Consider the following 26,281-nt stretch of genomic DNA (forward strand, 5'->3'; position numbering starts at 1 on the left):
TAAAACAGGTCTGTCTGAAAGGACAGAAAAAGTCCATTAACCACCAGTTACTAAAGTGGTTAAGACGCTGAACTGCAGGCTGTGGAAGGTCGGTAGTTCAGCGGTTCAAGACCCGGGTGCCGCAAGACAGGGTGAGCTCCCGTCTCTAGTTCCAGCTCCTGCCAACCTAGCAGTTCGAAAGCAAGAAATTGCAAGTAGATAAATAGGGACCACTTCGGTGGGAAGGTAACAGCGTTCCGTGCGCCTTGGTGTTTATTCATGCCGGCCACATGACCACGGAAACGTCTTCGGACAGCGCTGGCTCTTCGGCTTGGAAACGGAGATGAGCACCGCAACCCTAGAGTCGGATTCGACTGGCTTTCGAGCAAGGGAACCTTTACCTTTACCTTACTAAAATGGAATACAAAGGCATTTTGAAAGGGGTCTTTGTTGTTCTGCTTCAGACCAAAACAGCTACTCATCTGAATCTATATCCCTGCATTATTTCAGTAAAGATCGTAATGAAGTTGGTTTGAGAGAAAGCATACCAAGGATGGGGGAGCATAGGAAGGAGATTACAGAGGACTACATCAAGTGGATGCTCCCCCAAATACAGGGCAATTTGGAAGCCAAGACGAAGGGGAAAAATCCAAGTGGAAACTGATTCAGTCCAGTTTGTACTACAGCGCCAGGAAACCCACTGGTGCAGAAGGCGATGTCAAAGATCTCATGCAACAAAGCCAAGGAGCTGCAGAAGCCAACGTTGAATTAAAGCACAGCTTTTATAGAGACTAGATTAGCTGAGGCTAGCTCTCCCTGTAGGAAAGCATACAAAAGGCCCCAGGTTCAATCCCCAGCAATCTCCTGTTTAAAAAAATGACTTCAGACAACAGGCCTTGGAGAAGAGCTCTCCCTGAGGATTTGCTGGAACTTCGAAAGAACAAAAAAGGCTTTTCTCCCTCCGCTCAGTATTCTCTGGTCATGCTGCTCAATGATAAACAGAAGTGTTTGGATATTACATTTTAGTAATTCAGAATTACTACCATCATTTTACATATCTGACCCTTTATTAGATCCACTCTCTAGCTTCCTGGTGTCTTTGAGCAGAAAACTGCCCTTCCCTTCTGAAGCTGGTGTGCCTGCCTGCCTGCCTGCCCAGTGGGAATAATCAGTTCTTGTTTGTCTCCGCTGTTGAGTAATCCCTCCTCCAAACACCTGGCCAGTGACTTTGCAAGCATTGATGGGGTGGCTGATGCAGATATATCCCCTGCGTTCCCTCTCTGCTCTTTCAAAGTGGTAAAAAGGTAAAAGTAAAGGTTTCCCTTGCTCGAAAGCCAGTCGAATCCGACTCTAGGGCTGCGGTGCTCATCTCCGTTTCAAAGCCGAAGAGCCAGCGCTGTCCGAAGACGTTTCCGTGGTCATGTGGCCGGCATGACTAAACACCAAGGCGCACGGAACGCTGTTACCTTCCCACCGAAGTGGTACCTATTTATCTACTTGCAATTTCTTGCTTTCGAACTGCTAGATTGGCAGGAGTGGTACTCTCCTTTTAATCCATGTTCACCATGGTGTCCTCCAAGCAATTCTGCACTAAAATTGAGTTCAACCTTTTTATTCCGGGTTTTTTCCCCATTCTGCATTGCATTACCTCCCTTCAGTGGTCAGACCGGTCTCAGCCTGCTGTTGCCCCGGGTTATTTGGATGCTGTTTTGCCGTGGACTTAGGTTCTTTCCGCATTGGAAGACGAAGAGACTGGATTTATACCCCACCCTTCACTACCTGAGCCTCAGAGCAGCTTACAATCTCCTTTCCCTTCCCCTCCCCACAACAGACACCCTGTGAGGTAGGTGGGCCTGAGAGAGCTCTTTCAAGAACTGCTCCTGAGAGAACAGCTCCGAAAGAACTTGTGACTGGCCCAAAGTCACACCAGCAGCTCCATGTGGAAGAGTGGGGAATCAAACCCGGTTCTCCCAGATTAGAGCCTGCACTCCTAACCACGACACCAAACTGGCTGTCACTCCAGATTTTCTCAGCATTCAGGTGAAGGCAATTTCAGACTCTTTTGGCTGCAGCCTTGAATCCAGCCTACTTATGAGGCTAGCAGAGACAGCAGACATCTTAAGGGTGGCAGAACGGGACCTTCTCATCTAGGGCAGGTACAGTCTCTTGGGGAATTGGAACAGATGTGAACTGTATCACAAGACTCTGGAGGAGGGTCACTGCCACAGAGGGGAGCTCCCATTCATTCCAACGAAACTTGTGCCAGAGAAGGTCTCAGTAGACCCTACCCTGGGTTCATTTTGAGGTGGGAAGGCACTTGGCCTTTCCAGTGGAGACGCAAAACTGCAGTGCCACAATTAAAAAGGCACACCAAGATTAGAGGTGGGTGGTCCTTGCAGGGTTGCCAGCTCCAGGTTGGAAAACACCTGGAGGTTTTGGGGGGTGGAGCCTGAGGAGGGTGGGGTTTGGGGAGGGACTTCAATGGGGTCCAATGCCACAGAGTCCACCTTTCAAAGCAGCAATTTTCTCCAGGGGAGCTGATCTCTGTTGCCTGGAGTTCAGTTCTAATAGCAGGGTATCTCCAGCCGCCACCTGGAAGTTGGCAACCCCATGTCTTTGGCCTGCCCAGGACGGCAACTATCTTTCAAGTATAATCGCTCTCTTCTGCCCTGATCCGCCTACCGTGTGTGACCAGCAGCTCCCTTCCCTGAGCATCGTCGGGGCCTGCACGCCAGTTCCACCTCCCGCTACAATCCACCCACTTTCTACGATTCACACGTGCGCCGAGTGTTCCGTGTCGGGAGCTCCCCGCACATTTCCCCCAAAGTTTTCAGGCACGCAAGGAGGACCCCTTAAACGTTGGGGGCTGAGCTGGGTCGGGACCGCGGAGACCCCTTAAACGACCCCTCCCCCGCGGTCCCGGTCCAGCTCAGCCCCCAACACAACCAGCCCCGGTGCGGGTCGGGCCTGCAGGCACCCGGAGAGCCCCGCCCAGTTCGGGGGCCCCAAAGATCCCTCGGCCCCTCCCTCCCTCCCCGCTCGGCGGCAGCTGTCGGGCCCCGGGCAGGGCTGATCGCGCCGCTGGAGCCGCCGCTCGCTCGGGCGTCCCCCGGGGCCAGGCGCGAAGCGGTGGCGCCGCCGGGTTGCCAAGGCGCTCCTGGCCGTGCGTCAAGCCGAGCGCAGCTGCTCCAGCCCCGCCGTGCGCCAAAGCCAGGAAGGACGGGCGAGCGGGCAGGAGCCAGGGAGGAACGGAGCCGCCGGGGCCTCCTCCGCCAAGGGCGCCCGCTCTGCACCGAGGTGACCGGTCCGGGAGGGTCCAGATAGGAGAGCCCCTTTGCAGCCCCGCAGGCTTAGCCCTGCCAACGCGCCCCTGCAAAGCAACAGGAGCTGGAGCCGTTTGGAGTTGGGGGGGGTTGGGCGCCGCGTATGGGTTAGGGGGAGTCCAGCAGTGGCCGATTGGACGGCCAGGAGGGAGAGCGGAGGCCTGATTGGCTGGAGGCCGGATCCTTCTGGGTGATCTGTTCTCGCTGAACTGGAAGGGGAGGGGGTCGCGGGTCGGCGTGCCACGCCCCCCGCCCAGCTCAAAACTCCCCTAAATTTAAAAAAAATGCCCGAGCCCCCCCACCCTTTTGCATCTCTCCTTTTGGCAAAGCTGCAGACATGGAGAATCGGTGTGTGTGTGTGGGGGGGCTTTCTTGCCGGGCCGTGGGGGCGGGGAGTGGGCTCTAACTCGGGAAAGCTCCGCGGGATTCAATGCTGGATAGCCTTAAAGGGCCGCTAGTTTCGGTTGCAGACCCAACCCCAAACAAAAACCCAAAAAAGGCGTTCGCCTCGGATTAGGACGAACCAAAGAATACGAACGTGTATTAACCAAGTTGGGTCTTTCGACGTGGGTCCTAATAATGGACCTGAACTTTTCCGATCAGGGCTCCCCTTAGTGACTGCTTGGGGTAGCACAGTCGAGGAGGGACCTGGATCCTGACGCACCGCAGGGGGACGGTTCGGTGGTTGCCAACAGGCCTGGAGAAAAATGCCCTGGCCCTTTAATAGAGGCTTCGTGCCTGGAAATGGGCAGGGAAAGCTTTTGACAGCCTGGAGGTAAATCACACACCCCTGATAAATAACAACCTGCTAAATCTCTGTTCAAAGGACAGGACATTTTTCCCCCACCAGGCAGTTGGCCACCCAGCTCAGAGGGCATTTAATTGCCTTCAGGAGGTATTTAAATGCCTTTTGAGTTCCCTTCCCCAGGGCAGGAAGGCTTAGAAGGGCACCTTCAGTACATCTCCAGCAAATCCCCCTTTTTGCAAGCCCAGTACCATCTAGGTCATGGTCAAAAATAAGGTTTCTGGCATGGCTATTTGTGGGGCAGGGGTTTTAATTAAGGGGGCAAGGCCCCAAGATGCCCTACCGTCACTACGGGCCTGGTAAGGGTCCAGTAGCACCTTAAAGACTCACAAAATTTGTAGCAGGGGATGAACTTTTGTTGAGTCACTGCTTATTTCTTCAGATATATGAGCAGTGACTCACGAACGTTCATCCCCTACAAACTATTTCTTTTTGGTCTTCAAGGTGCTGCTGGACTCTTGATCTTTTCTGCTGCTGCAGACAGACTAACGCGGCCACCCATCTTGATCTGTCGACAGCATTATTTTTGTGAGAGCAAAAATGCTTTCGAGGTCATGTCCCCTGCGGATTCCTTGTGGCTCTGTTTGTTTTTTAACACTACCCTCCCCTTGTCTTTCAGGAGATGTCTGATTCTCAGGGGGAAGATGAGCGGAACGGCACGCCTGAGGCCCCTGCTGCGCCAAAGGAGCCCTCTCGAAGCCGATGCCCCCTGTGCACGCAGCCTTTCTCGGCTCCCCGAATCCTGCCCTGCTTGCACACCTTTTGCACCGCCTGCCTGGGACGGCTGGAGCCCTTCTCAGACCTGGCCTTGCGCCACGAGGACTCGGATTCTGGCTCAGATGGGTCTTGGCTCCGTGGCCAGCAGCAGAATCACCAGCCGCCGCCACCGCTCAGCATCCTCTGCCCGGTCTGCGACACTGAAGTCGATCTGCCCCCGGGCGGGGTCGAGGACTTGCCCACGGACCACGTGGCCCTGAACGAGGCGTTGCTGGAGGCCCTGCGAGGGGCGGGCCTGGGCGTCGCCTGCGACCTCTGCGCGGATGGGGAGGCCGTCAAGCGGTGCCAGGCCTGCCGGCTCTGCCTCTGCCACTTTTGCTGCCAGGCTCACAAGTGGGTGCTCCCCCTGGATTGTCCCAGCCTGACATGCCCAGCTTGAGTGCGAGCTGATAGGGATGCCAGCCTCCAGGTGGGACCTGGGAATCCCCTGGAATTACAGCTCATCTCCAGAGTACAAAGATGGAGGCTTTGGAGGGGGGGGGGACTCCAGGACATTGCCCCCCACTGAGGCCCCTGTCCTGCCCAGGCTCCATCCCCAAATCTCCGGGAGTTTCCCATCCTGGGTCTGGCAAACCCACCCCCACACCAGTGGCCAGGGGGGACAGGGCAGCCCTAGCCTTTTCTCCTTTAATGCCCACTAAACAAGATAATAGGCTATTGTAGCAGGAACTCCTTTGCATATTAGGCGACACACCCCTAATGTAGCCAATCCTCCAAGAGCTTACGGTAGCCCCTGTAAGCAGAGCTCTGTAAGCTCTTGGAGGATTGGCTACATTAGGGGTGTGTGGCCTAATATGCAAAGGAGTTCCTGCTATAAAAAAGAGCCAGATGAGGCCCCGTGTTCTTTTATTTTAACTGAAAATAAGCCTTGGAGATGGGTGGTGGTGGTGGTCAGGCGACAGTCTGCCTGACTTGCTAGCTTACAGCATGCAGAGAGTTTTTAATTTATTTATTTTTAATTAATTTATTCATACGTACGTACCAAAGCGGCTTTTTCCGCATTGTTCTCCTCTCCCTCATCAGAATCCAATCCTTTTAACTTGAATGTGGTTCATGTTTCCTGTCGGAATAGCTGACCCCTGTCTATTTTTGTCTAGGGGTGGCTATGTACAGTGATCTGTCCTAAACCTTTGGGTTTAAACCAAAAACGACTGATTGACCAGGAAGCGGGGGGTGCATTTAATTACTTAATTAAAGTATCCGTACCCTGCTTTTCTCCCCGTAGCTGCTTACGACCAACCAAATCCCCATTTTAAAAAACAGTACACCCCAGCCGTATTTTGCAGTGGCCATGTCCAGAATTTTGTTTCCGCCTCATTCGGTGTAATGTGTTGCACAGCTCTGGATGTTCCAAAGACAGTGAACTTTGGGGGGTTTGTAAGAGGGGTCTGGATTAGAAAAGTCAGCCTCAGAGAGACAAAGCCAGATCAGCGGTTGCTTTGAGGTCATAAGAGCATAAGAAGAGCCCTGCTGGATCAGACTGGAGGTCCATCTAGTCCAACATCCTGTCTCACACAGTTTCTCTGGATGGCCAATAACAAGGCATGGAGGCCGAGGCCTTCCCCTGATGCTGCCTCCTGACCCTGGGATTTGGAGGTCTACTGCCTATGAATGCAGAGGTCTCTTTAGTCACCCTGGCTTCTTGTTGTTGTTGTTCAGTCGCACAGTTGAGTCCGACTCTCTGCAACCCCATGGACCAGATCACGCCAGGCCTTCCTGTCTTCTGCCATCCTCAATTTCATGTTCGTTGCATCTATGACACTAACCATCTCATCCTTTGCCGTCCCCGTCTTCTTTGACCTTCAGTCTTTCCCAGCATCAGGGTCTTCTCCAGTGAGTGCTCCCTTCTCATTTGGTGGCCAAAGTATTTGAGCTTCAGTTTCATTATCTGGCCTTCCAGGGAACAGTCAGGGTTGATTACACCCTGGCTAGTAACCACTAATAGACCTATCTTCTATGAATCTGTCTAATCCCTTTTCAAAGCCATCTATCCTTATGGCCATCTCTTTGTCCTCTGGCAGCAAATTCCACATGTTATCCACATTTCGTTTTAACCATGTCTTGAGAGCCAGTGTGGCGTAGCGGTTAGGAGTGGCGGACTCTAGTCTGGAGAATCTGGACTCTAATCTGGAGATTCCCCACTCCTCCTCCACCTGCAGCCAGCTGGGTGACCTTGGGTCAGTCACAAGTTCTCTCAGAGCTCTCTCAGCCCCACCTACCTCACAGGGTGTCTGTTGTGGGGAGAGGAAGGGAAAGGAGATGGTAGGCCGCTCTGAGACTCTGACTGAAGGGCGGGTTATAAATCAAATCTCTTCTCCTTCAAACCCCGGGTTGAATCCCCACTCTACCATGGAAGCTGGTTGGGTGACCTTGGGCCAGTCACACACTAACCATCCTCACAGGGTTGTTGTGAGGAGAAAATGGAGGAGAGGAGATGTACGCTGCTTTGGGCCCCCGCTGGGGGAGAAAGGCAAGCTATACATCGAGGAAATAACATTTGTTCGGCCATTGTGTAGAAAAGTATTTTCTTTTGTCTGTCCTGAATCACAGCCGTTTTTGCCATCCAGGGCAATCCGGTGTCCTCCAGCTTACCCTGGTATCTTATATCTTCAGGAGGCAGAAGAAGACCGCTTCTCACGCCGTCGTGGAGCTGCGGGACCTGAAGGGCTACACCCGCCTGGAGAAACCCATCCACTGTCCTGCCCACCCTTCAGAGGAGCTGAGGCTCTTCTGCGAGCGCTGCGACCGGCCCGTGTGCCAGGAGTGCGTGGTCGGGGCCCACCGGCAGCACCCTTACAACATGGCCGCCAACGTCATCCACAAGCACGGGGACTCGATCCGGGAGCTCGTGAAGGTCACCCAGCGGCACGTGGGAACCCTGCGGGGGGGCCTGAGCCGGATCGAAGAGGTCGGAGAGAGCCTTGACCGCCGAGCAGAGGCCGTGGCCCTGGAGATCCGCGCTTTTGCCGATGGGTACATGAGGGCCGTCGAAGAGCACCGGGACAGGCTGCTGCGGACGCTGGAGGAGCTGAGAGTCCAGCGGGAGACTCAGCTGCATTTGCAGAAGGCCCAGCTGCAGCAGCTGCTGCAGGACATGCAGACGGGGGTGGACTTCACCGAGCGGCTGCTCACCAGCGGCTCGGACCTGGAGATCCTTCTCACCAAAGGGGTGGTGGAGAACCGGCTGCGGGGGCTCAATTATGTGGACTATCACCCCCACCCTGTCGCTGACGACAGGATCCAGTTCTCTCCTCACGAGAGGGGGGCCCTCATTCAGAGCTATGAGATCTTTGGGGTCGTTCTCAACAGAGCCACTGATCCAAGCAAGTGTGTCGTGAAAGGGAAAGGTAAGGTGATCTGTTGACACCAGTTTCTCGACCGGACGCGCTATGCAGGGATCCCCAACATGGTGCCCGTGGGTGTCATGGCAACCGGCGACACCTCTTCTAGTGCCTGTGAGGTGGAAGTGGGTGGGGCCTGGTAGGACTTTTGCCCAGCAAGGCTTTTGATTGAGTATTAGAGATTTGATTGGCAGTGCAGATTTTTAAAATTTTGCTTAGGCAGCAACTGCCTCCGCAGCACAAGGATCTGCCCTGTGTGACTGAAGGTCAGCCGTGGTGGCCATTTTGTGGCAGCCATTTTGTTGCGGCACCCACCATGCCTTGCCAGCACTCCAAATGTGCCCTCAGGCTCAAAAAAAAATTGGGGATCCCTGCGTTATTTAGTTTGGAAAGGCGGGCCAGTCATGGAAATGCAGGAAGGAGAGGGGGGCGGGTCGGTGGCGGCTGGACACAGTCTTCCCCGTCTGTTTTGCTTTTTTTCAGATGTTGCCGGCCTCCGTCGGAGTGAGCCTGTTGGCTTGATGCTGCTGTGTAAGGACGGGTCAGGCGAGCGGGTGGAGAGAGGTGGAGAGCCCGTCCGAGTGACCGTTTCCCACAAAGAGAGGAAAGACTGGTTGGTGGTTTGTTCCACAAGGGGTGGGATGCATTGGCCTCCTTCTCTCCTCCTCTGGAACGTTCTTCTAGTGGCCAGGGTGGTAGAATGGGGTGTACCACTTAAGATCGCAGGCAGGGTCACATTTTTGAATGCTGTCCCGTAGGTAAACTCCCTGCAAATAAAAATTGGCATCAGGCACAGACCAGGCACACGGCAGGCCTAGGCAGTAGCGGGGGGGGGGGGGCATTGGAGGGCTGGGAGCAGCTAGCCTGTCCCCACCCCCAGCTGGGAATGGTAGAGCAGTAAGTAGCAGCTCTGAAACTTGGGGCACCCGCCCCACCGCTGAGGCCAGGATCCAGCTGTACCCCCAGAGCTACGGACCTGTTCCTTCAGCGGGAATGCACTGGAGATTAGTTTTAGGTGGTGCATCAGGGAAACAGTCTGCGGAAGCCACTTGGGGTGGGGTGGGGGAGGGATCTCGCCCTTAAGCACAGTTCCTTCGCAGTTTCTTTTCCCTTCTGTTGAAGAATCCCTCCGTTTGTCAGCTAAAACTCAGATATTTCCAAAAGAGACAAAGGAAAATCCAGAACCAAAAGCCATATAATTACCTTCTAAAAGTTATGTTGTTTTTATTTTACTCCATTTAAAGGGTCTTCATGAAAAGTTCTAGAGAGCTTGAAAACATGGACAATTTGGGGAGGGGGGGTTAATCTGCATTAGAGCAATGTGGCTGCCAGCAGCCTCTGTCTTTTTTTTGGGGGGGGGCAGAATGATAGAGACAAACCGGATTCAAAATTCAGGTGGGGGGAAGCCGTGTTGGTCTGAAGCAGCAGAACAAAGTTGGAAGTCCGGAGGCACCTTTAAGACCAACAAAGTTCATGTGCAATGTCTGGAATTTTTGTCTGAATCTGTCTGAAGAAGTGCGCTTTGCACACAAAAGCTTACACTTTGAATAACACTTTGTTGGTCTTAAAGGTGCGACCGGGCTCCAACTTTGTAAAACATTCAGTTTTTCAAGCCCGGCCACTGCTGAGAAAGTGAGAGAAGAGATACAAGACACGTGGTATACGAGATTTAGAGTTCACTGTGGTCAGATACAGGCCCCTGTCCTGCCACACATCTAGAAGTATACTGTAGTCTGGAAAATTCTATAAATCTTCACACTGGACTTTCGTGGGCTGCAGAACTGCTTTCCTTCTGTCTTTTTAATTGGCAAAACGCAGCTGGCTATTAATGAGCTGGCTTCTGAATTCCCCACAGGGTGCTGGTCTTCAGCCTGTTTTGGTGAGGCCTTGGGGAGATGCTAGGCATGACATCAGCGCAACCAGGCCCAGCGTGAGCCGAACAAATGCTTGTGAAGTGCCGTGTGCCGTGGCGGATGATTTAAAGCAGCAGTGCCCAGCCTTTTCAGTACGGTGACCCACTAGTCTAAATTTCCTTGGTATGGTGACTCACCTAAGGCTGGCCCGAGGTCTTTTTTTGGAGCCCTAGGCAAACTAAGATCTTGGCAACCGTCTAGTTCAGCGTTCTATTTTCTACAAATGGTTTGGAGATAGGGCGGCCAGCCTCCAGGTGGGGCCTGGGGATCTCCCGCTTTTACAACCGATCTCCAGCTGACAGAGATCAGCTCCCCTGGAGAAAATGGCTACTTTGAAGGGTGGACTCTGTGGCATGGTACCATGCTGAGGCCCCTCCCCTCCCCAAACCCCGCCCCTCTGAGGCTCCACCCCCAAAGTCTCCAGGTATTTTCCAACCCAGACCTGGCAGCCCTATTTGGAGAAACCAACAAGCATCAAACGAAGGGAGCAGCTACCCCCACTATGAACCCCAAGCGAGTGTAGGGTTGCCACCCTCCAGGTGGCACCTGGAGATCTCCTCCTATTACAACTGATCTCCAGACACCCAAGATCAGGTCCCCTGGAGAAAACATCTGATTTGGAGGGTGGGCTCTGTGGCATTGTACCATGCTGAGGTCCCTCCTGTCCCAAACCCCACCTTCCCCCAGGCTCCACCCCACAAATCTCCAGATATTTCCCAACCCAGAGCTGGCAACGCTAAGTGAGTAGCATTCCAACATACACAGCCTTCCATTTGCACCAGGGCTATTTTTGGGCAGGAACGCACAGGAACGGAGTTCCGGCTGGCTTCAGAGTTGGCCACGCCCACTACAGCCAAAACCTCTGTGTGTGTGCGTGGCTACGGAGGGAAGGCCTGGAGAACAACACACACACCCCGGTGACACTGAGGCGGGCGGGCCAGGGGGGGCCCTGGAAGGATCGGGGAGGCATTTAAATGCCTCCCTGTGCCTTCCCCGGCCTGTCCAAGGGTTGGCTTGCCCAGGCACCCCGCAGTCACGCGGCGCCCAGGCAAGGCAAGGCATGGGGTGTGGCCTAATATGCTAATGAGTTTCTGCTGCTGGGTGTGGCCTATTATGCTAATGAATTCCGCTTTTTTTTTACAAAAAAAGCCCTGCATTACACCACCTAACCCCCCTAAAATTCTAAGAAACAAGTAACCATGTTTTACTTGATCAACCACGTTTTACTTGATCAACATTTTTATGCAGTGAAGAAAAAAAAAATCAACTCAGGTATGACATGGGAGATACTGTTTCCAGGGTCAGATCTCGGTTCCCAAAACACAAAAGAGAGCAATGTGGCGGCCATCAGGGAGGGCTGGCCAGGGCTTGCTTTTCTTTTCTTTTGCAAAAGAGGTGCCAGAATTCTCAAGAGGGAAATGAAGTTTTCAGTTTGTACACTTTGAAACATTTTAAGAAGAATTTTGCCAAAGAGGTTCCGGAACTCCATTCCAGCACATTCTCCCCCAGAAAAAAAAGGCCTGGGGCTAGCCCGTATTGCACTTTCAAAGGCTTCGTGACCTACTTTTGGGTCCCAACCCACAGTTTGGGAAATGCTGATCCCATCTCTTCCCAGTTGCTTTTTTCCCAACAAGTATTACATTTTTCATTTTGGAAGCCCACTGGGGAGAAGCAGCTTCAAGGGGGAAGGCCGTGGAAGGGGAGGCTGCAAAATCCCTTCCTGCCTAGGGTTGCCAGGTCTGGGTTGGGAAATGCCTGGAGACTTTGGGGGGGTGGATCCGGGAGAGGGCGGGGTTTGGGGAGGGGCCTCAGCATGGTAGAATGCCATGGAGTCCACCCTTCAGCGCAGCCATTTTCTCCAGGGGAGCTGATCTCCCGTCAGCTGGAGATCGGTTGTAAAAGCGAGAGATCCCCAGGCCCCACCTGGAGGCTGGCAACCCTATGTCTAACACAGTTCAAATTGTCAATCATTTGGCACAGCCTGATTGCGAGATATGTGTGCCTGCTGCCAGCTCACAAAGCAACGGTCCAAAATGCCATTTGTGGAACACGCTTTTCGGTCTGGTTAAGTAAAAGGCTGTCACACCATCTTCGGTACCTGGAACTTCAGAATGAACAGCCCCTTCCCCTTAGAGATTTAAAACATTAGGACTTCTCATTGGAAAGGACATTTCCCCCCCTCTGCATATCTTTTCCCCTCCATATTTTCTTCTGTGCATCAGATCTTGCCATAATAAATAGATGATATGGTATACACTGGCCTCATCGGGATAGCTTGTATTTCTTTATTTAGATATTTATATGCTTTTGATGCCAGTGGGGAACCTATACAATACCATTCTCCCCTTCTCCACTCCATCCTCACAACAACCCTGCGAGGCAGGTTAGGCTGAGATAGACTGGCCCAAGCCCACCTGTTGGGTTCATTGCATGGGGGGGTGAGCAGAATTTGAACCCAGGTTTCCCATATCAGGATCTGATGTGCTAGCCACAACAGTGCACTGGTTGTGCGCTGAGAGATGTGTCAAATGGGAAAAATTTTGGCCCACAAGTTTTGCTCTTATTCAAGGGGGGGGGGGGAATCTCAGAGCTGCAGGGTCAAAATCCAGATCTAAACAAATCTCTGTTTGGCATAGTGGTTCAGTGCACGGACTCTAATCTGGGAGAACCGGGTTTGATTCCCCACTCCTCCACTTGCACCTGGCTGGATGACCTTGGGCAAGCCTTAGTTCTGATAAGAGGTGTTGTTGAAAAAAGAGCAGTTTCTGTCAAGAGCTCTCTCAGCCCCACCTACCTCACAGGGTGTCTGTTGTGGGGAGGGGAAGGAGTTTGTAAGCCACTCTGAGTGAAGGACAGGGTATAAATCCAATCTCTTCTTCTTCTTCTCTTGCACATGGGGCTTAACAAACACTCTTTTCCCATGAAAACCAAGGACCGGTTTCCTGTCTATCTCCTCCAGTGCGACCAAGGCCATCATATGTGACAACCAAGACGGGACATACCACATTACTTTCACCCCTGAGGAGCCGGGCAGATACACCATCAGCATCTTTGTCAGAGGGCAACATGTGCAGGTAACATTTCCCATTTGCCCTGGGAAGAGAGGAAAGCATGGATTCTGGGAGGTCGGTCCAGAAAGGGCCATGGGCAGGAAAGGCCAAGAGAGGCCTGAGGCTCAGCGTTTCCAGTGAGGCAGGAAACCAGCAAGAGCTGGAGGAGTTAAAAGCAGCATGCTTCCGGCCAGAGAGGGCGTTTGTAAGATGAGCCGTAATAAGTCACAGGAAGCGGGCAGAGCCAGGCAATGCGATGCTGAGGTAACTTCGGCAGTAGCGGAGATTGTGAGAGACCCCCGTTCTCATTCTCGGAGGTGCCCCTCACAGGGATGGACTGTGACATAAAACCGGCTCTGGGAAAAGCCCAGCGTTGCTTCTCGCCCACATCCTGTGATGTCCCTTCTAGGCCAGCACTTAAATCCTTCCAGGCCGTGGTGGCACTTAGGTGAGGAGCCGGTGGCTGCTGGGCCTCTGCCTCGAAAAGACCATGGCCCCGGGGCAACCACCACAAAAGTCACTGCACCCACCCTGTGCCTCCCCTTCCTCATAAACAGGAGGTTGTGGGTCAGGCAACCAAGATGGCACCTTGACCACGCCTTCATGGCCTTCCGGGGCGCTGCCCCATCAGGGACAGCCCCATCAACGAAAGGACCCGTCTGTGCTTCTGAGGCTCTCCACAGTCAGAAGGACTAATCATACCTTAGTTTGTTCCTACTTTTGATTTCTGCAGGAGCTTTAGCATTCACGGCTTTCTTTCTGTAGGGTCACACAGGCTACATGCCACAGAGTTTTGGCCGCTCCTCTCTTCTCCTGTGTTGTAATGGGAAATGCCGTCAAGCTGCAGCCGACTTGTGGCAACCCCTGTAGGGTTTTCAGGGCCGGAGAGGTTCAGAGGTGGTTTGCCACTGCCTGCCTCTGTGTAGCAACCCTGGTATTCCTTGGAGGTCTCCCATCCAAATACTAACCATGGCCCATCCTGCTTACAGGCCTGTAGCTAACGTGGGGCCCATGCCCCCCCCTGTTTTTTTTTTGCGGGCCCCTCCCTCCGGCCCCCTCATCCCCTAATCGATCTGAGCCGGCGTCTCCCTGTTTGAGCTCATCTGCGATGAGCTGAGTCTCTTAAGGACCCACCAGCAACCGGTGGTTGACTGAGTCACACACACAATGGTCGGATTGCAGCAGTTCGCTCCTCCTGGCTCAGGGAAGGAGTGAGGGAGGAAGCTTGATCCCCACTCTCCTTTTTAAAAAAATAAACACGGCAACTTTCCTAGAGCTTTTAGTGTCTATTAACGTTGGGATTCTGGTTCGCCTCAGAGGAAGGGTCTAGTGGGGGCTGTGTGGGTGCACGCCAAGCAGCCCCCCTTGCCCTGGAGCCTTTGATGTAATTAGCTGGTGCCCCCCCAAGGCCCCCTCCCCCCAAAATCCCTAGCTACGGGGCTGCCTGCTTAGCTTCCAAGATCTGACAAGTTTGGCTAGCCTGGTCCACCCAGGCGATATTGATTACAGTACTATAATTAATATGTTCCGTGAGTGTATTAAGGAATCCTCCTTGGGGAGGGGTCGTGGCTCAGTAGTAGAGCCTTTGCTTGGCACGCGAGGTCGCAGGTTCTGTCCCCGGCATCTCCGGTTAAGGACTGGGTTGTTCATGATGTGAAAGGGCTGTCTGAGACCCCGGAGAGCCGCAGCTGGTCTGAGCAGGCAATGCTGAGTAGACGATACAGACCTTGAGGGACGTCAAGTGTTCATATTTAAATACGTTTCCACCACATTAAAACTAACTGAAGCAATCGTCCCGAAGGCTATTAATTATTGTAAAAGAAACTGTCGTCCAAGGAAACAAAGGCTGGAAATAAAATAAAGGTTGAAGATGTGATTGTGTACTATGAAATGCAGAAAAGGGCAACTCGAATGATAAAAGGGTTGGAACACTTTCCCTATGAGGAAACGTTAAGGCGCTTAGGGCTCTTTAGCTTGGAGAAAAGACGACTGAGGGGTGACGTGATTGAGGTTTATAAGATTATGCATGGGATAGAGCAGGTAGAGAAAGAGGTACTTTTCTCCCTTTCTCACAATACAAGAACTCGTGGGCACTCCATGAAATTGCTGAGCGGTCGGGTTAGAACGGATAAAAGGAAGTACTTCTTCACCCAAAGAGTGATTAACACTTGGAATTCACTGCCACAGGAAGTGGTGGCGGCTACAAGCATGGACAGCTTCAAAAGGGAATGGTGGACCTCCTGATGGCACTGGTATTTCTGGCCAATGTGTGACACAGAGTGTTGGACTGGATGGGCCTTTGGCCTGATCCAACATTGGTATCTCTTTATGTTCTTATGAAATTCTTCAAACAATGGCTCCACAGCCTCTTTCTATATTTACTTTTCTGAATAAGGTTGGTGTTTTTCCCAGCTGATTTTATCCCACAGCTGTGTTTGTTCTCAAGACGATTGTAGAGGTTTAACAGCAATAATAATAGTTGGCGTCTATGAGGTCATCCTTCGGTGGGGCCCACAGGATGAAAGCCTGTTCCTTTGGTGACTTGTTCTCCGCAGGGATCCCCGTTCACCATGGCGGTGAAGAACAAGCTCCGTCAGCACCGCGGCCTCTTCCACTGCTGCACCTTCTGCTCCAGCGGAGGGCAAAAAGCAGCCCGGTGTGCTTGCGGGGGAACCATGCCTGGTAAGTCTCCTCCCCGCCTCTGCCCCTTTCGAAAAGTTGCCTGGCTTATGAGCATACGTCATGTCCACTATTAGATATCTGCAGGGCTATTTTGGGGCAGGAACGCGCAGGAACGGAGTGCCGGCTGGCTTCAGAGTTGGCCACGCCCACTACAGCCAAAACCTCTGCGTGTGTGGCTACAGAGGGAAGGCCTGGAGAGCGACCCCCCCGGCGACTCCAAGGCGGGGTGCCAGGAGGGGCCTGGAAGGATTGGGGAGGCATTTAAATGCCTCCCCATGCCTTCCCCGGCCTGTCCAAGGGCCGGCTTGCCTGGGCTCCCCACAGTCGTGGGGCGCCCGGGCAATCCAAGGTAAGGCATGGGGTGTGGCCTAATACGCTAATGAGCTGTGTTGTCAGGGGTGTGGCCTAATATGCTAATGAATTTCTGCTATTGGGTGTGGCCTGTTATGCTAATGAGTCCCTGCTGGGCTTTTTCTACAAAAAAAGCCCTGGCGGTGCTCATCTCCATTTCCAAGCTGTCCAAAAACACTTCCGTGGTCATGTGGCTGGCATGACTAGACACTGAGGTGCACGGAACACTTACCTTCCCACAGAAGCTGTACCTATTTATCAACTTGCAATTTCTTGCTTTTGAACTGCTAGGTTGGCAGGAGCTGGGACCAAAGACAGGAGCTTACTCCATCATGCGGCACACTCGGGTCTCGAACTGCTGAACTACCGACCTTCCAGTCTGCAGTTCAGTGTCTTAACCACTTGAGCCACCACAGCCCTTATGCCATTAGTAGCCATAACCATTTCTTAAGTTGTGCCCCTAGGCCTTTTCTCATGGGATTTGGCCTTGGACACCTTCCTGCTAGGCTAGCTTAGATAAGGCACCAGGGGTGTGGCCTAATAGTCTAATGAGTTCCTGCTGTTGGGTGTGGCCTGTTATGCTAATACGTTCCTGCTGGGCTTTTTCTACCAAAAAAGCCCTGGATATCTGTAACAATGGAGGCTGCTGTGCAAAACAGGGAGTTTTATGGACCTTTGCAGTAATCGAAAACCTCTTGGAAGATGAAGGAAGATTCATGGTTTGTCATTCATAGTATCACCCTGACCTGGATAGCCCAGGCTAACCCAGTCTTGTCAGATCTTGGAAGCTAAGCTGGGTCGGCCCTGGCTAGCATTTGGATGGGTGACCTCCAAGGAATACCAGGGGCGAGCACAGAGGCAGGCAATGGCAAAATCATCTCTGAAACGTCTCTTGCCTTCAAAAACAAGTCAAGCTCGCCACCGAGTGGTGCATAACGCCAAAAGAGCTAGCACTCCTGACTGCCAGACAATCTTAGGATCTCCTGCCTGTGCTACACACAATGCCATACTATAATTATTATTCATTATTACCAACCCAGATTAGCTTCTGAGATCTGGTGAGATTGGGCTATCCCATGCCAGCTTCCTTCCCCAAAACAGCTTACGCACGATAGGATCAAATGAAAATCTAAACACGCAGTGCATATAAAACTATTAAGTGATTTCATAAAAGAACTTGGGAGAGAAGAGACACCCCAAAGTGTGGTGTAGAGAGCGGTTGGGTGGTGTAGTGGTTAGCGCCTCGGACCAGGTTCTGGGAGCTTTGCCGCTCTGCCATGGAAATTTCCGGGTGACCTTGGGCCAGTTACAAAATCTCAGCATAACCTACCTCACAGGGTTATTCTGAGGATAAAATGGGGGGATGAGATAAGCTGATTTGGGTCCTCACTGGGGAGGAAGTAAATAAGTAATGGAAACACACTTCCAGTTCAATCCCAAAGGGACGTACCTTCCAGTTGGTGGATGCGAGCGCTACGCAGGTCCAGCAGCCGGGCCATGCGCTGCTCCTTCTCCTCGTGGTCCTTCTTCTCCTGCTCGGCCCGCAGCACCACCCCATCCAGCTCCACCTTGGAAACAGCGGGGTAAAGTCAGGCTCTCGCACAACTGGGGCCGATGTCAGAACTCCCTTCCCGCCCCCCCAGCCCTACGTTCCACTTTGAGAACAAGGCACAGCTGAGATGAAGTGCCTTGACCCGTTTGGGAGCCATACAGGGGAACAGCCATTTGGGTTGCTGGCCTGGAGTGAGAAGGGACAAGGAGGGGGTGAAACTGACCCCTTCCTCAGCACAGGAGTGCTTGAACATTGGGTTGCCAGCCTCCAGCTGGGGCCTGGAGACGTCTCATCACAACTATGACTCGTCTCTAGACTAGAGAGAGAGCAGTTCCCAAGGAGAAAATGGCTGCTTTGGAGGGTGGACTCTATGGCAACTCATCGCTGCTGCTGAGCTCCTAGGTCCACAGACCTGGGAACGGGCCATTAGCCAGGATTTTATGGCTTGTGGGGCAGAATTTTTTTTCCTGGTGGGGCTGAAGTTCTCAGTGCAGAAAGAAAAGCCATTTAGCCAACAGAAAGCTGTTACCAGGCTAGATCTCTAAACTGCAAGCTGTCAGCCACTTTATTTATTTATTTATTTATACATTCGATTTATTTACCGCTCTGACCCCCGAAGGGTCTCCGAGCGGTTTACAGGTAGTTTCAAATACATTTTTCCCTAACTAAGGCCACATGGTATACAGGGGTGGGGCTGCCTACCAGCACCCAGGTGGCAGGGCTGTTGTTCTCCGGCTCCGGCATTCTTGACTCTAGAAGTCGTCACCCCCAACTGCCAACTTATTATCAGAATGGTTGCTTAGGCTGACAGAAGTGATTAACTTGCAGCAGCTGAGAACTGTCATCTAAAGAAAGCTAACACTTCGGCAGAAAAACTGTCTTAAAGGAGACCAGTTTCTTGACACAGCATTAGAAGGGTTCCTGGAGGTCACCTATTCCAACCCCCTTGCTCAGTGTGGGAGTGAGTCAACTACAGCACCCCACTCTGCTTAAAGGAGCGCACACCTTTTAAAAAAAACGTTTTTAAAGGATTAAAAAAGCATTTACAGGAGAAACTCTTGTAAAGCTGTGCCTTTAAGAAAGGGGACGGAGCCCGCAAAAGCCCCACCGTAGCTGAGGGCCTGCCTGGGAATTATCTTTCCCCGTGTCAGAAGACTTTGTAAGAACAGAGAGGGATGCAGGAAAACTCCACATTCCATGCATAGAATGGCAGGATTCTGCCCCATCTGTATGTTCGATGATACAGCCTGTCTCCAGGCAACGGCGGCTACCATCTCCAACAAACGTTTCTTTCTTTCTGACGGGGCAGGAGGCTACCAAGGCTGTGGTCACGGCCACAAAGGCCACCCGGGCTCACCTCACTGGTCGTGCTGCGGCAACGTCGCGGAAGCGTCCGAATGCTCCATCAAGCAGCCCCATGAGGATTCTCTGCAAAGAAGCCTCCTCAGAACTGTGGCACTGTGAGCGCGCACGGGGGGGGGGGCTTGGTGGGGCAGGGTGCGTGGTGCCGTTCTACCACGGCAGCAGAGCTTCGGCCAACAAGAAGTCGCCCCCTGCTCTGGTCTGAAATGCTGAACGGGGAAGACGACGCAAGAGAAAATAAAGAAGTGCCTTTTATCCCACTCTGGGGCTGTGTGTGGAAGGATCGTTTGTGCGTGCCTGAGGCAAGGGTGTGTTGGTCTCCTTCATTTATGCCCTGCCTTCCTCCCCAGTGTGGACACAAAGTGGCCTAGCAGATTGATCCAGAACCAACTGTGTATTCTGCAATGAGTCACACCAGCAGAATTATGCCCTTCTAAGTCTACTGAGGGGCCGCGGTGGCTCAGAGGTTAAGACGCTGAGCTGAAGACCGGAAGGTCTGTAGCTCCAGTTCGAGACCCGAGTGTGCCGCGTGATGGAGTGAGCTCCCGTCTCTGGCCGCAACTCCTGCCAACCTAGCAGTTCGAAAGCAAGAAATTGCAAGTAGATAAATAGGTACCGCTTCGGTGGGAAGGTAACAGCGTTCCGTGCGCCTCGGTGTCTAGTCATGCCGGCCACATGACCATGGAAACAGCTCTTTGGCTTTGAAACGGAGATGAGCACCGCAACCCTAGAGTCGGATTCGACTGGCTTTCGAGCAAGGGAACCTTTACCTTTACTTTAACTCTGTTTAGGATTGCAGCTGTTCTCTCAGGAGCAGTTCTTGAAAGAGCTCTCTCAGCCCCACCTACCTCACAGGGTGTCTGTTGTGGGGAGGGGAAGGAGTTTGTAAGCCGCTTTTGAGACTCCTTTGGGTAGTAAAGGGCGGGGTATAAATCCAATCTCCTCCTCCTCTTCATCAAAATATGAATCCAAATCCAGCATATCATTCTTAATGAGTTACAGCTGTAGATTACATGTTTCTAAACATACACAAATTATCCCATCCAAGTACCAATCCCACTTGGTTTCCGAGATGCGTCAAGATCTGGAGGTACAATATCGCCTTCCTTCCTACTGAATTTAACAAGCAGTTATACTCAGAATCCTATTAAACGCTATTCGATCAAATTTATTCCCACGAAAGCATTCTTAAAATGGCACTCTGAGTTTCCAATTAACACACACAGGATTAGCCTGAATAGCTTTTCACTGGGGCTTATGTCCACACGTGTACAGGATTACACCGCAGAAAGCATCAACGTTTAAGAGTGATGGCACAGTTATGTGTCTTCTCTAGTGTAATTTTAGCCGGACCGTCCTCCGAGCAGCTTAGCGTGGCATACAGTCTTCCCTACTTTGCCGTTCACAACCACCCTGCAAAGCAGGTTGCATTGGGGAGACAGCATGGCCCCTAAAGCCACCCAACAAACTTCAGGGCTGAGAGGGGAGCCGAACCCAGGTCTCTCAGTGTCCCACCACCGCACACCCGTTTCTCCAGCCCAAAGGGGCGATAGTGAACACCTTAGGAAGAGAAGACTGACAAAGCGGCCTCACTAGAGCGGCCCAGGCCTTCTTTTGCCTGCACAGCCTCCGTTGCCAAAGTAACGGCACCGAGGGCAACGGAAGAGCCCGTCGCTCCTCTCCTCGCGGCCCGCCCCCTTCCTTCGCCCTCTCAAGCCCCGCCCCCTCCGGTCACGCAGCACGGGGACAGAACCGCTTCCTCGCTTTTCCTCGCAAAGCCTAGAGAGGGGCCGGGGACGACGGATGAGACGCACGCGCAGTGCGAGCCGACACTGGGGCTGCGGCTTCTGCGGCGCCCGTGTTGGGGGAGGAGGAGGAGGGGGCGCCGCGGACTTGGCCGCCAGCCACGCCGACGCGCTGAGGCTGGGCGAGGAGCGCGAGAGGCAGAGCGGGCGCCTGCGGGAGGAGAACGCGCGGCTGAAGCTGGAGAACCGGCGCCTGCGCAGAGAGAACCGCAGCCTCTTCCGCCAGGTCCTGAAGCTGCAGCAGGAGCCGCCGCCGCCCTTGGCCCTCCCCGAGCGGGAGGCGACGCCTGCGGGCCAGTGTCCTTCGCCCCAGGAGGAGGAGATGCTCAGGGACCGTCTGGCTGAGGAGGGACACGAGCTGGGGACGAAGGCGGAGGAGGCGCGCCGGGTGTAGCCTGAGCCAGCCGGAAATCCGAAAAAAGCGCCCGCCGATGAAATCTCCCTTTGCAGCTGGCAGGAGGCGACGGGCGCTCGGGGGCACCCGCTTCGGCCATGGCCCCAGGCCACCGGGAAAGCCGGCGGAGGTGTCGCCTCCCCCTCGCTGACAGCAGGCCGAGACGCACGGAGGGCCGGGCTCCTGCATTCCCCTCTTCGTCGGCCGGCTGGAGACCTCGCGCTCCCCCCTCTCGCCATGTGGTGCAGCTCGTGAAGCGGAGGAAGAGTAGGGTGTTGCTGTGAGGGGCCTAAGAAAAGCATCTGGCCCTCTAATACGCCAGACAAAAAAGGCTAGAATACCCTGTGAATCTTCTGCACAAAAGAAAACACCGCGACAAATCTTGCATGCGAGTCCTGGTGACGCCTGGTAGATGTATAGGCCTATACATGTTGCCTCCGTTTAACAAACCTGATTGATGTACCTGCAAAATAAATGTGCAATGTACTGGATTTTTCTCTTTTTGTCATTTTGTAGAGAGGAGTGCTGCTGTGCCGGGCTCTGTGCAGAGGTTGGGTGGGGAGCTCTGAGGTTCCATTGCTTCTTGGTCCTGACGACCCCTTTGCAAGGCCGTGTCCTTCGCATGCTTGTAACATTCAGAATGCCTAATTAACGCACTTAATGGCTAAAATGTAGCCTGGGCATCCAGTCGCCAGGCTTAAAATTAGGAGAGCGTTGGATAGGTAACATTCAGAATTGGATACTTGTAACATTCAGAATGCCTAATTAAGCAATTGTGGGTTGGCCGGTCCTCTGAAAAAGGGACGCACTTAATGGCTTAAATGTAGCCTGGGCCTGGGCATCCAGTCGCCAGGCTTAAAATTAGGAGAGCGTTGGATAATTCCAGACCTGGGTTTACTTGTTGGCTGTTGCAGAGTCTAAGGGAAAATCATCCCTAAATGCCACAGGGACAAAGACATCAGAAATTAAAATCGTTATAGTTCCTGCTTTAGGTGGAGTGGAAGGAACCATGGCTGACACCTAAATGCCCAGTACCATGTGTCTCTACTCAAAAGCCCCACTTAATTCAGTGGAGCTTACTGCCATGCCCATTGGGGTTTTCAGCCTTGTGCACATGCTGAAGTTTCATACAATCAAAACGGATTGTATACTACCTGTGGTTTCCTTTTCAATGCAACTGCATATGTTTTGACAAAGGTAAAGGTTTCCCTTGCTCGAAAGCCAGTCAAATCCGACTCTAGGGATGCGGTGCTCATCTCTGTTTCCAAGCGGAAGAGCCAGCGCTGCCCAAAGACATTTCTGTAGTCCTGTGGCTGGCATGACTAGGCACCAAGGTGCACGGAACGCTGTTACCTTCCCACCGAAGCGGTACCTATTTATCTACTTGCAATTCCTTGCTTTCGAACGGCTAGGTTGGCAGGAGCTGGGACTAGAAACGGGAGCTCACTCCGTCATGCGGCACACGCTGCAGTTCAGCGTCTTAACCACTTGAGCCACTGCAGCCCTTGGTTCAAATGTCTATGTACCCTGGCTGTTGGGTGGTTTTGTCATAAAGGAATCAAAGAGGCTAATAGTGATTGTTTTTCTTAAAAAACACCAAATTCACGGACACACCAGTTGACAAACAGTAGCCAATGCCAGAAAACAACAAATCCATGAACCAAATGCCCTCTTAAACAATTCTGCTTTATGCTCTTTCCTAAACCTTAAAGGGGGGGGGGTGATTTCCTGACATAAAGCCATTCTGCGACCTGAAGGCTGCTACTGAAAAGGCTTGAAATTAAGCAGTGATTTAGAAGAGCAGATGAAAGCCAAAGTCCCAACTGGAGCTGCTTTGCGGGTTTACCCTGGGAGCAGTGGTCCTCGAAGAGTAATGTTAGTCAACATAGGAAGCAACCAAAAAGAACCTGAAACAACAACAAAAACCCTGCCTGAAAAGCTAGAAATCTCCATTTCGATCATGGGGAAACATCGGGAATAGATAGAGGTGGGCAAATACACAACCACTTGCTAATCAAATACCCTGATACACAATTCTGTGACCATGTGCCAGTCACACCCTTTCAGCCAAACTTACCTCAAAAGGATTGTGAGAATAAAATAGAAGAGGAGAGAACTATGTTGTTAGCTGCTTTGGGTCCCCACTGAGGAGAAAAGTGGGGTATAAATAGTTTAAGAAAATGACTTGAACATTTATTACTTATTTACAGGCATTGTCAGCCCAGTCAGGGCCACTAAGGCAGCTACCAACTAAAAACACAGCAGTTTAAAAACAAATCATAAAAGGAGTTAAAGGTTTCCCTTGCTCGAAATTCAGTTGAATCCGACTCTAGGGTTGCGGTGCTCATCTCTGTTTCCAAGCCGAAGAGCCAGCGCTGTCCGAAGATGTTTCCGGGGCCATGTGGCCGGCATGACTAAATGCCGAGGTGCATGGAATGCAAAGCGGTACCTATTTATCTACTTGCAATTCATGTGCTACGGCAGTGAATAAAGGAAATCTCTTAAGTTAGGGATGATTAGGAAAGGGATTGCAAATGAAACTGCTGGTATTGTAATGCCCCTGTATATAGGGTGTATATTGTGTAGACTCAGAGGACCTGGTCGGCCCCTGCGTGAGACAGAGTGCTGGACTGGATGGACCGCTGGTCTGATCCAGCAGGGCTCTGCTTATGCTCTTATGTTTAAAGCATGTTTGTATTTTGAGTTAAAAATATCGTTAATCGGGGTTGCCTGCGTCCTTTATAAAGTTTATATCTCTGCTACCTGGCATTACATTTTATGTTACATACTGATGTCACATTGTCCCTGAAAGCTATTTTACTTTCACTCTTAGGACCTAAACTGGAATGTACATATTGGTACTGATATTATTTCCAGTATATACCACTACTTCTGACACAAGGCCAGATATATTTGTAGCCCCAAATAGAAATCTTTTGGTGTGTCGTTCAATTCCATATTGGAATATTCCATTTTTGGTCCTATATTATTGATTGATTATTACCTTACATGTGTTACAGGGAGTTTGTTGCTTGGTGTATTTTGTGCTTTCTACTATTTGTCCTCTGAAGAAGGCTCTTGTGAGCCTGTCCTTTTTGTGCATTTGTCACTTTTAACATTTTATGAGGCTTTACTTGGGCCCCTACAAGGTTTTTATGTTTTTGAAATAAACACTTGACACAGAGGTACGCCATCTTTCTGTGTCATACCTCTGAGGATGCCTGTCACAGTTACTGGTGACAGATCTTTGGTGCCTCTGCAAAAGAGAGACCCTGGTTGGTGAGTCGAGCCAGGGGCTTCCCAGAGTGGATTCAGAACTCTTCCTCTCCTTCCAGCCTCCTCCTCCCAACATTCGCATTAGACGGTCAGACTGTTTTACTGACCCCCAGAATCTTCACCTGTGTGAGCTGAGCAATGAATGCTTGTGGCTAGCCCTTCCGATGTGGCCACAAGCACAAGTCAGCATGACCACATGGAAAAACTGGATCGTCACAAGCAAGTGGGGGTGCTCGTGGGACTGGGCTTTCCGTTGGGTTTCCCAGGCACTTCCAGGCACATATGGGTGCTTCAAAGGTAGGAAAAGGGAAGAACAGCAAACACCCAGGAAGATTTTTAAAAATATTTCTAAAATGAATTACCAACAACATTGCACATTGATGCTAAACTTTTTTTTAATCAAACTGTTTAGAGAAGAAGAAGAGAGACTGGATTTATACCCCGCCCTTCACTCAGAGCGGCTTACAAACTCCTTTCCCTTCCCCTCCCCACAACAGACACCTTGTGAGGGAGGTGGGGCTGAGAGCTCTGACAGAAACTGCCCTTTTTCAATGACAGCTCTGACAGAACTATGGCTTGCCCAAGGTCATCCAGCAGCTGCAAGTAGAGGAGTGGGGAATCAAACCCGGTTCTCCCAGATTAGAGTCCGCGCACTTAACCACGACACCAAACTGGCTTTATTGAGGATTGAAATAAAATACAATGCAGTACTTGGCAAAGCATGAATGAAAACAATTTAAAAATTATCATTAAGTTTGTGGTGAATCAAGGATTGCCATTACACATTATCTGCTAATTTTTGAGTTTAATCATTCAAATAATTAAAAATAAAAATAAATGGAGTTCAAGCCAGTTTTAAAGATCCTTCAACTACTTAATGGTAAAGATATAAGGTGTGTGAACCAATTAAAGGTGCTCTCTGTGAAGTTCCTGCTGTGTCAACAAAAGCATCTAGCCATAATGACCATTTGGCCACAATACCAGTGGAGGTAACATGTCTTGCTGCGCAATCCAGTCTGACTAGGTCTTGCCCATTAAAAAATATCCCCCTACCTTTTGGTTCCACTGATGCTAAACTTCAGAATGCTTTCGATTTAATGACTCTGCTCAGCAGGGTTTTTTTTGTAGAAAAAGCCCAGCAGGAACTTATTAGCACAATAGGCCACACCCCTGACAACACAACTCATTAGCATATTAGGCCACACCCCATGTCTTCCCTTGGCAAGCTCCCCTTTGAAGGGAAGGGAAGGTACAGGGAGGCATTTAAATGCCTCCCCGATCCTTCCAGGGGGGCCCTGGCCCACCCGCCTCGGAGGGGGTAGGTTTGCTCTCCAGGCCTTCCCTCTGTAGCCACACACAGAGAGGTTTTGACTGTAGTGGGTGTGGCCAACTCTGAAGCCAGCCGGCACTCCGTTCCTGTGCGTTCCTGCCCAAAAATAGCCCTGCTGCTCAGCATCTGAGCTTTTCCCTCCTTTTCAGTTTCACAGTCATGGTGAGGGAGCCTGTTGAGTCAAATCGCCCTCTGCCACTGAAGAAAACCCAGTTGCCTCTGGCTGCGTCTTCACATTGCTTTTGGCTGTCACTGCAGGCACCTTCCTCAAATCTCTCTCCAGCATTAAGAGGAAAAACCACCTTGTTTTTGATTGGCACCCCTGCGTTCTAGTTACCGCT

General features: G+C 51.8%; 2 protein-coding genes across 3 annotated transcripts; both read left to right on the plus strand.

Moving 5' to 3' along the window:
- The first annotated feature begins 3,036 nt into the window (after positions 1–3,036).
- On the plus strand, positions 3,037–19,378 carry TRIM45 (tripartite motif containing 45). Of its 2 annotated transcripts, none has more exons than XM_015427397.1 (7): positions 3,037–3,276; positions 4,727–5,217; positions 7,498–8,231; positions 8,709–8,838; positions 13,098–13,212; positions 15,744–15,870; positions 19,083–19,378. In XM_015427397.1, exons 2-7 carry the CDS (start codon positions 4,730–4,732, stop codon positions 19,235–19,237), a joined length of 1,749 nt encoding a protein of 582 aa, XP_015282883.1. In that variant the 5' UTR covers positions 3,037–3,276; positions 4,727–4,729; the 3' UTR covers positions 19,238–19,378. The 2 variants fall into 2 exon arrangements, with proteins under 2 accessions (XP_015282883.1, XP_015282884.1); XM_015427398.1 differs by having other exon boundaries at positions 4,727–5,014.
- A 1,560-nt stretch (positions 19,379–20,938) lies between these two features.
- TUSC1 (tumor suppressor candidate 1) lies at positions 20,939–21,818 on the plus strand. The gene has a single exon (XM_015427390.1). It carries the CDS (start codon positions 20,939–20,941, stop codon positions 21,332–21,334), a length of 396 nt encoding a protein of 131 aa, XP_015282876.1. The 3' UTR covers positions 21,335–21,818.
- The last annotated feature ends 4,463 nt before the right edge of the window (positions 21,819–26,281 follow it).

This window comes from Gekko japonicus, unplaced genomic scaffold, assembly GCF_001447785.1.
Source record: "Gekko japonicus isolate JY-2015 unplaced genomic scaffold, Gekko_japonicus_V1.1 scaffold2306, whole genome shotgun sequence".
Classification (NCBI taxonomy): Eukaryota; Metazoa; Chordata; class Lepidosauria; order Squamata; family Gekkonidae; genus Gekko; species Gekko japonicus.